Here is a 15,393-nt window from a genome sequence, read left to right on the forward strand (position 1 = left end):
CCATGGATTACAACAGTTTGACATCATTATTTTGGATATTTTTGTTTTCTGACCTAGACGGCAGTGTCCTGCTACTCTAGTTCAAACAAGATGATCATGGGTAAGGTTTGACCCCTATAGGGAATGGATGAACTAATAAAATATATATAGTCACTCAGTGCAAGCCAAAACTGAAACAGTAGTAATATAATGTTTAATAGCACTTCTGTCTTTGTATGTTTCTTCAGTTTCAGGTCTACAAGTATGAAATATCATATTTTTGTTCAAATATTACTTGCATGCCAAAAAGATTAACATAAAATGTATGCATTTAGCAGATGCTTTTATCCAAAGCAACTTACATTGCATTCAATGCTAGCAATTTTCTCCTAACATGTGTTCCCTGGGATTCGAATCCCCAACCTTGCACTTGCTAGTTACCACCTGAGCTACAGGAACACTGTAAAACACATAAACAACATTTTAAAAGGTATAAATGTTACTACAACATAAGTGCAAAATAAGTGACACATTCATTAAATATCAGACTAATTGGCATATTTACTGTATGTTGCATGGTTTTCAGTCTAAACAAGATGAAATGTGTTAGGTTTCAAAATATGAAACAGTAGATTTACAGTAAGTACATTGTTCAAAATGAAGACAAACATTGTGGAACATGATAAATCAGTATAAAAATATAAATCAGTATAGCGTCTAGCATTATTTGTTTGTAGATGGAACTGTTCCAGTGTAATTAAAACATTTTTTTTAAATGCATTAATACTTAAATGTCAGGAAAGTTATTACAGATAAGTAAGCATTATCAACAACAACAATAACAAAGAGATACATTAGAAATTATTGGAAGATATTGGTTTAGAATCCAAACCATGGTGCAGAGGCGTTTTAAAGCTGTCCAGCTCTACAACACCTCAATTCTCAAATCATGAACCTTTACAGTTAAATACTAATTGTATGCTTAGAACCAGCTTGGTGAAATGAGCTTTGTTACAGCTCAGTCCTAAACCCCTGAGAGCGGTGGATATACCTCGCCGGAGGAGAGTGGACTTTTTCATTTCGTCTGAAATCTGGTCAAGGTCACTATTGTGTGAGAGTATCAGGACAGCAGAAATCCCATTCATTATTCATGCCTCTGACTCATAGCTATTTGGAGAGAGAAACTAGGCCTGTAGCCCAATATTACTGGAGCTGATCCCTGTGATGTCTCATATTGGCTACTGAAAAGTTTTTTTATTATTATTATTCTTTTCTTTTTTTCCTTTTTTTTTCAGTGATATTTAATACCCTAAGAGCTTTAGATGTGCGGAGCCAGTGCGATCTCATTCCTTTTCATAGCAATCCATACCTAAAATGTACACATATATTTATGTATGTAGCATGTAGCATCTAAAGCATAAACATTTCTTGTGTAAAGTATATTTGTATCTTTAGAAACACAAATCAAATATCATCACAGCTGAAATGCACTCATTAAAGTTTGTATAGCAGAATTTAATTGTCAAAAATGCTCAAAAAGCATGCAATTTTAGAAAAACGTTTCATTTTAGATGTGTGTGCACCATCACAAAGTTCAGATTTCTTTTCTTTTTTTTTTTTTTTTTTGATGTTAGGCATATATTGCACACATATACTGTAATCTATTATAGATACAATAAAATCAACCCATGCTTTATGTACTAAAACATCTTTTAAAGTCAAAGTAAAGTATGCTTTTTTACGTTGGCAGATGCTTTTATCCAAAGTGCATTCAAGGTATAAATGTTTTATCAGCAAATGTGTTCCTTGGGAACTGAACTCAGGACCTGTGTGTTGCTACAGCTTTACAATCTTTTTAGTGAATCTTTCCAAACTAATTTAGCCTTTGCACTTTTCTTAAAATCCTTTAATTAATTAGATTTTCCTAGTGAACTTTTTTTCTTTTGCTTATAAACCTCTAATTATTCTGTATTGTTATTAAATCTTGCTTTCATCAATTAGCACAAGTTTTATATTTCATTTTGAAAACGGATTGAAAAGCCTCATTGATCTGAACTTACACACCTCAGTTTTTGAGTACTTTATTTGGGCATCATTTTGGCAAATAAATCCTCTACAGGTCAAAATGACCAGAACACAACATGAGTGTTCATCGACTAATACGATGAATCTCTCCAGATCGATTTCTACTGTACCTTTTTTTTTATTGCATATATGTGACCTGAGGTAGCAACATGTGTTAAACGTTTGAACAAAATCTCATTACAGAGAAAGGCAGCATGCATTGTCCATGCAAGCCTTTTCTCAAGTGCTGATATTGACAGGTTAAAACGGCCGCCCGCAGGCCTGCAGTGTGTCAGTGAGCTGCGCTATTGGAAATCATTCCAGCTCCGCTTCTCTCAAGCTCTCTGTGTATCCACTGCAGCTCAACTAGCCTGTGGCTATCCAGCACTGAGGATCCCAATGCTCATAGCACACTGCAGCAGCGTTTATTTAAATGATGCATGTTTACTGTTAAATGAAGGACAGCAGGGTTCAAATGTCTGTGAATAAGCAATTAGTCACTCCAAGGGGAGATATTCCACATGAATGCTTTCCAGAAAGACCACCCTGACATACAGCACCTATAAAAAGTATAGGAAAGTACATTATACAATCTTTATGCACCTTTATTTATTTTTTATTTTTTTAATGATAACTACTATCTATTCAACATTTTATGCTGCCTTGAGTGTTTTATTAATCTATTCAGAATAATAATTAAAGACTTGTTGTTATGTGAATTTTTTTTTATTATTTTGAATATAATATTAAACAACAATAGATATTTATGCATCTGGGGGAGTTTGTCTAACAAAAGAATATTCTTACAAAATGAGCCAAATGAATTCCTTTGTGGTTTAGTGTTGTTAGAAAATAAAATATAAACCATTCCAAGGGTGTGAATGTTTGTACTTGCACTGTACTTGCCTACAGGAGCAAAGAAAACAGAAAAAAATGTAAGTGTTTGTCAGTATTGGCAAAAAGAACACTGCATTCCACAAAGACTATTCATACAAATAAAACATTTCTTTTCCAAACTCCCGGTGAAAGTATACGTGGTAATTGTGGTCTACTAAATCACAATTAAATCAATACCGGAACGAGTGAAATATTTTTCTTAAGAAAGCACTGTTTGCACAAAGACCTGGACTCGAAGAATTGTTATTTTCTTTGTGATCTATATAATGGATCGCTGTAGAACTGTTTGTACATCTAGCATTCATTATCAGCTAACAAACAATTCACTTTCAACCCAACAGCAAAGCACCAAACCAAAAATGACATTCAGTGACAAACTCATCTTGAGTTTCTGTAACACAACACTTGTTTTGTCTGTGGAGAGCTGACAGGATCGTAGAGGCGGCTCGAAATCGTCTTGCCTCCTTGCTGTGTTCACAACAAACCCAGATCTGACCCAAAAGTTTTTAACCGAGGCCAGAGTTTTAGAACAAGTGGAAAGTAAACTTGCTAAGAAAACTTTCACAAAACTTCATATACTGGTTTTTGTATGAACCCAATAAACTGAAAAAAAGTGTGACTTACTGTCCGGAAAATACAGTAGCTAAATAAAACTTTTTTTTTTTTTTTTTTATTACTTTTGGCCTCATAGTTTGGCTGGTCCTGCAACATATAGTCAGGTGCAACTTATTTATCAAAATTAATTTGACATGAACCAAGAGAAATGAACTAAGAGACATGAACCAAGAGAAAACTTTACCATCTCCAGACACCAGAGGGCGCTCTATGCTGCTCACTGCTCCAGTAGTCTACACTGAAGACATAGAGCACCCTCTCGTGGCTGGAGACGGTAATGTTTTCTCTTGGTTCTTAGTTCTAAATAAATGGGACTTATAGTCCAGTTTGACTTATATGTTTTTTTCCTCATCATGACGTATTTTTGGACTGATGCGACTTATACTCAGGTGCGACTTATAGTCCGAAAAATACGGTACTTGCAAATTCTTGGAAAGGGTTTTGAATTGAGCGTGTCTCTGACCTGAAAAACCAGGGACAACCGCCATCTCAGCAAACTCTCATATGTGGAGTTGTTTTAATATTACACGCTGAAGAGCAAGAAACCAAGTGGGAATATAAGGAAAGGGTGAAGAAAGAGTAGCACCAACAAAAACCAAATAAACACATTTCTCTATTTCTTTATCTATCATCCATCATCTGTCTGTCTCTCTGTATATCTATCTTAAAAAAATAAAGGTGCTTCACGATGCCATAGAAGAAACTTTTTTGTCTAAATGGTTCCATAAAGAACTTTTAACATCTGAAGAACCTTTCTGATTCACAAAATTGAAGTGAGAGTGTATCTGTCCATCCGTCCAATCTCTCTGAATATGAATGCTCATGTATGTTTCTTGTGCACAGGACGCCTGCAATGATCGGCTGCTCCTTTGTGGTAGATCGTGAGTATTTTGGAGAAATCGGACTGCTCGACCCAGGCATGGAGGTGTACGGAGGAGAAAACATTGAACTTGGTATGAGGGTAAGTGAGATCCTTCCTAAACCGTATTTGTGCACTGATGCCATTATTTGCCTTAGATAAGTGAAGTATGGCGATGTAAACATATGTGCATAAAAACATGCCTTGTTCATTTTGTTCAGCTGAGACATTCACTGTCCATTGGTATTCATTGAGCATTTTTTTAGCATATGAGACCCTCTCAGAAATTACAATTTGCGATTGTTGCCACCCTCTCTGTAAATTCACAGGTGACAATGTAATTAACTCTATCTACAAAGCTTCAGCATTTGACATACGTTTAATTACATTTCTTCATGCTTTCATGCCCAAGGCATCATACTAGAGAGTGTTTGGTAAGTGTGCAGACTCCCCCCTCCATCAAAGAGTAGATGCATTGCCCAAAGGAAGGGAAAGTACTCCGTGCCAAATTACACAAGCTCGAATGCTTTAAAGGCAGTAGGGTAGAAAGAAAGTAGATTCCTGGAGCTGCAGCCCTGAGAGAAATTTCAAGGCTCACATGGTCTGTGAGCCAACGGAGAATTGAACTTGCTTAAATTCAGAAGCTGTTCTTTCTGTGGGGCGTCAAATATCCTTAGAAGATTTGCATAATTTGGATAAAAATCCTTTAATTCATTTTAAAGATTCATTGCGAGTGTTGGTTGACAGAAATGTGTTTTTTTCAGCCTGATGATAGATTGAACTATGGAGATGATTCGTGCTGTTTGAAACGTCTGGTTGAAGACGGTTTCAATTGTCTGTTTGTTATGTCTCGCTGACAGCTGATACAAAAGTAGACAGAATCATTTGTGGTTTTCGTTGAAAATAGTTTCCTGGAATGTTGTTCTTTTTTTTTTTTTACTTAAATTCAGAATCAACAGAATTGCTGAAACCTCAGAGGCATTTTATACTGGATCGGTATAGATTGAAAATGCACAGTGACTGTTTGCACTCCGATATCATCATGTTCTGCTATTTTACATCCTGGTACTTGATTGTAAGGACATTTTGTTTGTTTTTCTACAACAAATAACAATGCCATTGTCTGTGTTCGCCATATATCCTGGATGATTCATACATTAAATAAGACTTTTTGTTTGAAATGTAAATAGTTCACATACCCACCAATATTTCACAGACCACTTCTGAGAAGATTCTAACTGTTTTGCATCTGAACACATTTTTTTTCCGACCTCGGTTTGAAATTGCCTGCTCTAGTGGATTTAAAGGAATAGTTCACCCGAAAATGAATATTGACAGAAAATGTATTCACCCTCAGGCCATCCAAGATAAAGATGACTTTGTCTCTCCATTAAAACAGAGTTGGAGAATAGCATTAAATCATTTGGATCCTCTATAGTGAATGGGTGCCGTCATAATGAGTCTAATAGCATCACAGCAATCATCAAGTAATGCACACCACTCCAGTCCATCACCTTGCTCGTGAAGTAAAAAGTGTCACAAGACATTAATTAATATATCATGGGCTGCTTTTTTGTTTCGGGTTAAACTATCCTTTTAAAGAAAACATACAGGGATAGTTTAGCCAAAAAGTCAAAACCATGTAAACATTAGCTCCCACTCATGTAAAATTAGATTATTTTTTTTGGGTTAAACTATAACTTTAAGTGAATTTTTTTTTACTGTGTTGTGCATTCCGTTTGTTCCTTCATTACATGCCGCAGAAGGTTTCTTGTAACAGAAAAAAAAAATATATATATATATATAGAATTTAGCAATTGTGTCAAAGTCCCAGCTTTGAAATAAACCAAATGCTTATTGGTGCAGATGTGATCCATCTCATCCTCTGGTTAATCCTCCAAAGCTGATGCAGCTCATTCAGGAGGGATAACTTTGACTGACAGCTACATATTTAATAATTAACCTTATGCCACACCAAATAGACAACCTTAGTTCACTCTGTAAAGATATTCAGAAGCGTGGAGTCGAGGAGAGGACGTTGTGGAGCAATAGGCTCAGATTGAATAGGTTATATGAAGACTTAAAAACATTAGAAGAAATGTGCAGCGGTATGATGGGAGATTAATTTGTGTGAAGTTGTACCAAATGCCCACAAGGGAAATTAAAACTGCGGTAAAGTGGCTCAGAAAGAGCTGATTTGACACTTACCGCCCAAACTAATTGCATTTAGTGTATATCAGTTAAATTTTATCCTGAAGTGACATTTTGTTTTACCAATGCAAGCAGGAACTCAGGCTGGGAGAGGATGATTCACAAGGGTACTTTTTTTGTGAGCAGCCTTTTATAGCATTTTTCCAATTGCTGATTTTTTGCAGTTTTGTAGATACTTGTTTTTAACAGTGTTGGACTTGAAGTGTATGAAGATGCAATGCTTAACAAATAGCTGTAGTAAATGATGTTGTATTCTTGTTACATCAACATTGAATCTCTCAAAATTACTGCATGAGATCCATTAATTAACACACAAAAATTGTAACAGTGTTTTAATATTGTTTGATCTCTCTCTCTCTCTCTCTCTCTCTCTCTCTCTCTCTCTCTCTCTCTCTCTCTCTCTATATATATATATATATATATATATATATATATATATATTTATACAGTTTTTCCATTGAGTCTAGTGACAGCCCTAATAAACATATATACACATTTATTAATTAATTATTATAGTTATTAGCCACACAGCCTTTTCACTGGCAACAACTTTGTTTAAGTGTAAGTTTAAGTGTACAAAAACAAATACTGTAGCAAATAAAAAAATCTTTGTGAAACAATACACACTAATCAACCAGCCATTCACATCCTGGCATCCACATTTTGTTGAGTCTTTTCTTTTTCCTTTGTTTTCATGTATTCTCAGCCTCTGAGGGGATCTCCAGGATTTCAGAATCTTTTAAGACCTTTTGAAATAATAATAAAGGCTTTTATTGTACCATTTAAAACATTTAAGACTTTTTAAGGCCTTAAACTTGATACAACTAAATACACCTACTCTGGGCCAGTTTTACTAACAGCCTGTGCCAGTGCAAACCATCTTTTGATGTTAAAATTGTACGGCCAGGTTTGACTAAAGATGCACAGCGATGATTTAGCTCTGAAAAGGCGTGGACAGTTATTTTTGGGCCTGACCTTATTGAATATGAATTTGTAGGAGTTTCCCTTTCAGATGCAAAAGCTATGGGAGGAGAGCATTAAAATGCATAGAATGGATATGATTTTTTTCACATGTATTCATTTTATTTGGAATACCTGAAGAACAAATTATTCGAACGTATCATTTGCCAAGCCATGTTTTTTTTTTACTTTGCTAAAGAAATAAAAGATGACTTGAAACCCTTCACTATGAGTAACGCAATACCAGCTCCATCTCTATCTTTTCAATGTACAGTGGTTTCTTTATTTCTTATTCTTTATTTGTGACTACACTAATTTGCGCTGTGCATGATATATAACGTTGGTCAGTATGTAAATTAGATGTTGCATGTGTGTTCTTTAATTTACACGGTTGTTAGTGAAACACCTACTGAAGTTTTCCCTCCCATCTGTTTTGGAATTGCGCTCTTGCACTAATTTGTCCTGTTAAGTAAAACTGGCCCTACATTTTTTAATATTTAGTACTGATGAAATGTAACATTTCAATCAAATACATAAATGTTTTTAAATATACAATTACAAAGATATAGAACTAAAAAGGAATACTGTACTTTAATAAAATGGGCTTTTCATAGCAATTTTTTCCCCTGCTTTAAATTAATGGTGCCAAACTATTTCATCAGATCTCAAGACAGACCCAGTTCTGCAGAACCTTTTCTAATGATTCATAAGACTTAATGAGATGGATTTCATGTAGAATCAGATGTAAAGCAAAACCCTAACCGAGGTTAAAGCAGCACGTCAGATCTCCAGTGACTTTTGTCCTTGCTTCAAACCTTCCAAAAGGGAGCAATTTTTCATTATGAAGACAGGCGAGCGGGTCTTTTTTATTTTATCTGTGGTCTCTTCTCACCCACATGCACACATACCGCATGGATGCTGAAAGGCGAATACAAAACAAACCAGTGAAGGGAGAGAAGGAAGATGACCTTTGGATCATGTTGGCGAATTGTAAAGCTTTTAAATCTTTCTGAGCAGCATCTTTGCTTGAGGTTGTATTGTACATTCACAATTGGTTTGCCCTCTGGTCAATCATATTGCAGCTTTAATGGACTCAAAGGCATGTATTTTGTCATGTTGATATGCACTATGGGAAGCTGCACGATTACTGAGTATCTGACTCTCTTTGCTTTATGTAGATAGATAGAATTAATTTGCATAACTAACTAGTGTCTACCCACATGGATCAGTGCAGCTTTTCTCTTTAATTGGGTTATCCGGGGAATACATTTATTAGTTGCTTTAGAAAATCGAAACACTGAGATGGAAAATATTTTGAGAGCTACTTCCCCTGTCTGCGTGGATCATATTCAAGAAGATCAGCAAACTCTGAAATGTTTCTCATGCATTTTAAGTTAACGTCCCAACCGATTGGATATAACCATCAGGGGAGGATAAAGATAGCTGGAACTTAGTCTAATTTGTTTTCAGTGGGATTAATTTTTCTGAATCTTTTGAACACAAAAATCATAAAGTTTTTTTTTTAAACGTAAAAAATGAAGTTGCAAAAAAGGCTAATTTTGAGCTTGAGTCATCTTGAAAAGAGCATTTTACCCTTTTTGCAGCACCTTTTAGACCTATTTTCTCACAACATACAGTAAAGCATCTTTCCAAGGAGGATGGGGAACTGCAAACTATATTGGACTCGACCGTAAACTCACAAACCATTAGTAAGAGCAGCCACTCATTTCTCAATGAAAGAAGAGTATTTTATATATTGTAGTCTACAGAACTGTTTTCCTCATTAAAAAAGTTTCACCCCATAGAAATATCAAGATTATAGCAGCATAATCTGTGAATGCTTGTGTGTTTTCTTTGCATGCATTACTTTAAAAAGTTAAGTAAAGTTAAATAAATTAAGTTTAGGTGTACAACAGAAAAATTAGCAAAAAGTCATATAATGAAGATATTGCTTGACAGCTGACAAAATTAATAATACAGCACAGAAATCCAATCTTTCCCTCACTGTACTCTCTGAATTTATTTTCTCCTCTGAGCCAAAATTGAATTTTATAATTTCCATTAGGCTTAGCTCAACCAGCGGATCTGGAACAAACTCATTTTACCTCTCCTGTTCTGCGTTTAGTGAAGAGAGGACATGAGAGATGCAGGCGCTCTGGGAGGCTCTGTTATGGCTCATATGAGGTTTTTGATACATCCCACAGATCATGCTGTTAAGTGTGTGTGTGTGTGTGTGTGTGTGTGTGTGTGTGTGTGTGTGCTGGTACATCTTCTTGCTGTACTCTATTACCTAGCCATCGTTGTGCACGTGCACCTAGAGATATACTAATTTTGTGCTTCAGTTGACGCACCTACAGTATTTTTGACAATGTGTTAAAATGGAAGGAATGGATGGCTGTTCTTAGGCTTGGGACGGCCTGACTACTCTAGCCTTGCATCTGACACCGGCGGGGGAGAGACCCCAGCTTATCAAACACATATTAAAGGAAAAGAGCAAATGTCAAGAACGTCAGAATTTGAAGTAAGTGCTTGTAAAGTAAAGAAAAGAGCATGAGCTGAATTTGAAACATTTTCTTCTGGAACGGATGCCACTGTTCAATCAATCATATACACTACGAACACATATATACTTCAGATATAGTGCATTTTATAGTCATAGACTATATTTTAGTGTGCCATGAATACTTTAAAGCTTTGTTACATGGTGGTACTGTAACAATCTTCAGAACTCAAAGTGGCATTAAAGGAAACTTCAAATGTACGATATATCGTTCAAAATCTTGTTTTTTTTTTTCTAATGAGTTGAAATTTCATGTGCTCACAAAGGCTGCATTTATTTAATCAATAATACAGTGAGCCCAGTAATATTGTGAAGTATTAAATATTGCAGTTTGGGCCTTAGCGTGCTTGCATTTCCCTGACAGGTTAAAGCCAAGCCTTGATTTATGAGATCTAACATCCCTGAGCCTAAACTTTACATTAACCTTCAAACATCATTGCATTATATATCATCTCGTCCCATGCTCTGCGTGAGAAGATTATTTTTCCTGCTACACTCCAAGTATTCCACAGCACGCCACCTTCTTACTAGTGGCTTAGAATTACTGTCCATATAGACAAGTAATGTAAATAGAAGTGAACACTTAAACAAAGAATATATACCTTTATTTACCTCAAAGGATTCTCATTAACTCATATTTGAATGCCGATGTGTGTACGCTTTTTTTAACATGCAATATTATCATAAGTACGTGCCATCATCCGATTCCATTTCCTAAGTCATTTTCATCTTCTTCATGTCTTTGCAAAAACTAGTGTTACCATGCAACTCAGTCCAAACAGTTTAAAGATCCTCAGCAGACACAGTTAGCGACAGCTGAGGGGAAATTATAATTCATTTAGTAAAGCTCACTGGCAGAAATGCGGCCCATGCATCTTATCCTGGGAGGGATACTGAATATGTAATTAGAAATCTAAAAATTATTATTATTATTTATTTTTTTTGAATGTCCCCAAAGGCCACAATGGAAAAGTCGATTATCTTTATTCGAGTGGCTCACAGATGCTTTCAGGCTCAAGGGTTATTTTTCATTGTCCAATAGCCAAAGCTAGACATGTTTTATCCTGCCTATAATAGTATAAACTCAAGCATCTCATTTGAATGTTGTGTAATGATATGTAGAAATTTTAATTGTAGTTTATTTCTATACTATTATAGTATTTAGCAATATTTTAATTCATTTTTTTTAATATTTTCTGTTTTTTATAAATGTTGTTATGCGCTTGTGCTTTAGTCATTTTTTTATAATATATATATATGTATATATATATATACAATTAAATTTGTACAGAATAAAAGCCATTGCACCATTGGTTTTGGCATGTTGACATGTTGAGCCATTGGCACGTCTTCATAAAACATCTAAACCTGTGTGTGTGTGTGTGTGTGTGTGTGTGTGTGTGTGTGTGTGTGTGTGTGTGTGTGTGTGTGTGTGTGTGTGTGTGTGTGTGTGTGTGTGCGTGCATGCATGCGTCCATGTGTGTGTGCGTACTTGTTCATCTAAGTAATATAACATAAGTTTACAAAAGTTTACTGCTTTTTGGACGACACTAATTATTTTTTCCAGTTCCCACAGTTTTACTGTAATAATTGCCATAATATATTGGCAGCAAGTCACCGTGTTAATGTTTGTTAGAGGATTCAGCACTGAACCTTCGGCAGCGTTTCTACAGGTAAAACTTAATGAGTGTTAATGAGACGGGATGTCAGATTCGTTTTTAGTAGCTTTTTTTAAATCTCAGTATGAATTACCGTGGCACTTTTATCTATCCGCCAATGTGACAGCATTAAGTCATGGCCTTTTATTGCTATTTTTATCATTGCAATGATCATCAATAGCGTCTGATCATTGAAATATGACTCGGAGAGCACAGGCTGGCAAGAGGGTCCAATTAAATTAGCCAGCGCTTGATCTGAACCGTACATCACATAAAACCGTCTGGTATAATTAACGTGATTAAAATAATAGATGGCAAAGCTTTGTCTGTTCCCTGTCATAGGAAGAATGGGAACGAGAGTGAGAGAGAGAATATAATGCTCAGGGAGCGAGAGAGGAGGAGAGGAGTTTTCTCAGATGACTCAGAGGATGAGATGATGTAACTTTTTAAAAACAAATGAAAGTACGTCAGTCTAACACTGGCCAAACATGCTTGATTAAGAGTAAGAGAGGGAGGAGTGAATGAATTGCACACGCTGATAGCACCATTAATTTGCATGCACTGTTTGCATTGTTTTAGCACCCAGTTCACTAAAGGAATTATGCAAATCGTGTAACAGTAAACGCACCCACAAAATCTGTACTGAGCGAATTTTGCTCACCACAATTGCGAGTCTTGGAGGTCGGATCTGATAGCTACTGCAGACTGTGGAGAAGCCTGATTAAACTAGATTGCAGATGGTTTGTAAACAAGAAATATAACAAACAACAATGGTGCAATGATTTAATTAAGTTTTCAAGTTTAGTATTTTTCCCCTTGCATTCTAACACACAGCAATTAATAAAATAAATTAATACTGTAATCCAGCATGGATTAAATTTATGAAAAGTACGGAAGTAAAGATATAAAGAGCCATACAATCATTGATACAAATAATAATAATATTAATTTCAAATAATGTCTTTAAAGAGCAGGTCATATGTTTTTTTTTTGTTTTTTTTGTTTTTTTAAATATCTAATTTGCAGCTTATAACATAGCTATCCTCCAATAAAAAATCTTCAAAGCTGTTAATCAAAAAAAAATCCATGATAAATAAAGATATTGTCTCTCAAAGGAGAAAATACATTGTTGCTTGCTAAATTGTTTGATATGACACCCATGACATCTTGAGTAAAAGTCAAAACAGAGTTTGCAACATATTTTATGACACACTGTACAAAATTCATCTGAGGGCTTTGGACAGCACTGATTTTGACAGGATTTATTGATTATGCCCAATAATGATCAGAAAAGTTTGAGTCAGAGTTGTTCACCAAGAGTTTTTGACCTTGATGGCTCTCCTCCAGACCGCTTAATTACGGCAGGGAGGAAAAAAAGGTGGAAAAAAGTCAGTAATGACCTCCCTCTTAGCGTGAGGTAAATGTGTTTCTGTCGGTGCTCTTCAACAATCATCATTTCATCAACACGGCTCCAGAGTCCGGAGAGAGAATGATTTGTTTTAATAATGTTATGAAAGAAACCTGCTGAAAGATGTGCAGAAACATCTCACTCCCTGCTTCCACGCAAAGAAGGTCAAATCTTAACAGTGACAGAGACTATTTTTATAGAGGACATTCTACATATATGGAAATAAGGGCCTATGAAATACATTTTGTCTCAATGCATTCAGATTTATTCTGTGATATGCAGACATTCAGAAAAAAGCGTAAAAGCACAGGTAACTGCAGGATATTAATGAGGCCACTGAAAAGCATTACAATTACTCTCTTTAAACTCATTGAATACTCCTTTGAAACTCTATTCACATAGAAATTGCTAATAAATTGCACAAATAGCTACAAAGAAATGGCAAATTATGGCATTTTCTTGTAAAACATACTTGGATAATCCTTAATTAATTAGTTTGTTTGTTTGTTGTTTTTTACATGCCAAGCTGAATATTAAATATTTGATCATACTGCTGGCAAAATAAACAATGTATAATGTGTAATTAATTTCCTGTATTAATGTATTTCCTGCTGAAACAGGAAGTTGCAGTGGCTTTTTGTCTATAAAGGCCTATAAAACCTCACTTTACAGATTTTATACGGCCAAAAGCAATGCAAACTCTGAACTTAGCGATAGTGTGCAATAGGTTTTAGGTTTTTATTGTCTTTGTAACACTAGCTCTGTGGTGTTTAACACCGTTTCTTTCTCAGAGAGTGGGCAGTCTCTTTACTCAACTCTAATCCAAACACAGAGGGCTGACAAGTTAATTTGTTGTCTTTTGTCTGTTCTGTGACTGAAAGTAGGCTTTTATTGAGCTTGAACAAAGCACACAATGGAGTATTCACTGTAGAGTGAGAGAGCAGGGAAAAGCAGACCTGCAGCATGTGAGGCCATAGCAGAACTCTACTGCTCTGAGATTGATTCTGTACACCAAGGTTGCTCTATGGATCAGTGGTGCTGAAGTTGAAAGTATTTTCACAGCTAATGAAAGTCAGTGAATGCATAGCTAGTTCCATTAATGTCACGGTTAGTGGAGGACAGAGGACCGCTAGCTCTCAAAGTGAAGAAGTATGCAAATCTGCTCGTTGCTCTCAAGTATAAAGCCACCAAGGATGCACAATGCACTTGAAGATCGTCTTTATTATTTTACTTATTTCCTTCGTGTGTTTGTGCTTCTGAGTTCTCCTTGTATTAGCTTCTTTTAATGTAAAATATTAATTTGGTGTCCCTGTTTTCAACACCATCTGGTTTCAAAAAGCAGAGTATTCAGAATTAGACTGAATCACGGATATTTTATTTATATTAATAGAAGATGTTTGTCACTTGTCACCGTTCAGAAGTTTGGGTTCTGTAATTTTTTTAATGTTTATGAAAAAAGTCGCTTTCGCTCACCAAGGCTGGATTTGTTTGATCAAATTATATTAAAAAATATTATTTCAATCTAAAATAACTGTTTTCTGTTTTAACATATTTTAAATTGCAATTATTACTATAATGGTTTTAACGATTAAAACGTGTCATGTGATCCTTCAGAAATCATTCTAATATGATTTGGCATAACATTTAAAAACATCATTACTATAAGTGTTGAATAAAAAAGTTATGCTGCTAAGGTTTGTGTGTGTGTGTGTGTGTGTGTGTGTGTGTGTGTGTGTGTGTGCATGTGTGCGTGCGTGCATGCTTGCGTTTAATAGAAAGTTCCAAAAATTTGCAAATAGAAATGTTTTGTAATAATGCTTTAAAAAAGTCTTTACTGTCACGTTTGATCAATGTACTGTAATGCATCCTTGCTAAATAGAAGCCTTTGTTGTTGTTTTTTTTTTATGAGATGTAATTTATAGTACATATATAACTCTTAAAGCTGTTAAAAGAGAGGGTAAAAAATGATCATGTAAAACTAAATGATCACTTCTTGGTGCAAGAATCTTCAGTTTACTGCAAAAATGTACTCCTCTCGAATCTAGTAGTGGTTCTTTCAAGTGTGTCATATCTAGTTACATACATTATCTTTTCAAAGCTATCCACCTGTAATGTTAATAGCCGATTATTAATATACATATGTTCATTTGTTAGTCTCTGGCCTTTCAGGTCAGTAGACCTT

At 35.3% G+C, this 15,393-nt stretch overlaps 1 protein-coding gene across 1 annotated transcript in view; it reads left to right on the forward strand.

Moving 5' to 3' along the window:
* The window catches only part of LOC113075998 (polypeptide N-acetylgalactosaminyltransferase 9-like), a 72,120-nt gene that overhangs the window by 43,697 nt on the left and 13,030 nt on the right, over positions 1-15,393 (forward strand). Inside the window, exon 6 of the mRNA XM_026248648.1 lies at positions 4,399-4,516. Within this exon, the coding sequence (XP_026104433.1) occupies positions 4,399-4,516 (118 nt within the window). The remainder of the gene's footprint in view (positions 1-4,398; positions 4,517-15,393) is intronic.

This window comes from Carassius auratus, unplaced genomic scaffold, assembly GCF_003368295.1.
Source record: "Carassius auratus strain Wakin unplaced genomic scaffold, ASM336829v1 scaf_tig00018226, whole genome shotgun sequence".
In the NCBI taxonomy this organism is placed as follows: Eukaryota; Metazoa; Chordata; class Actinopteri; order Cypriniformes; family Cyprinidae; genus Carassius; species Carassius auratus.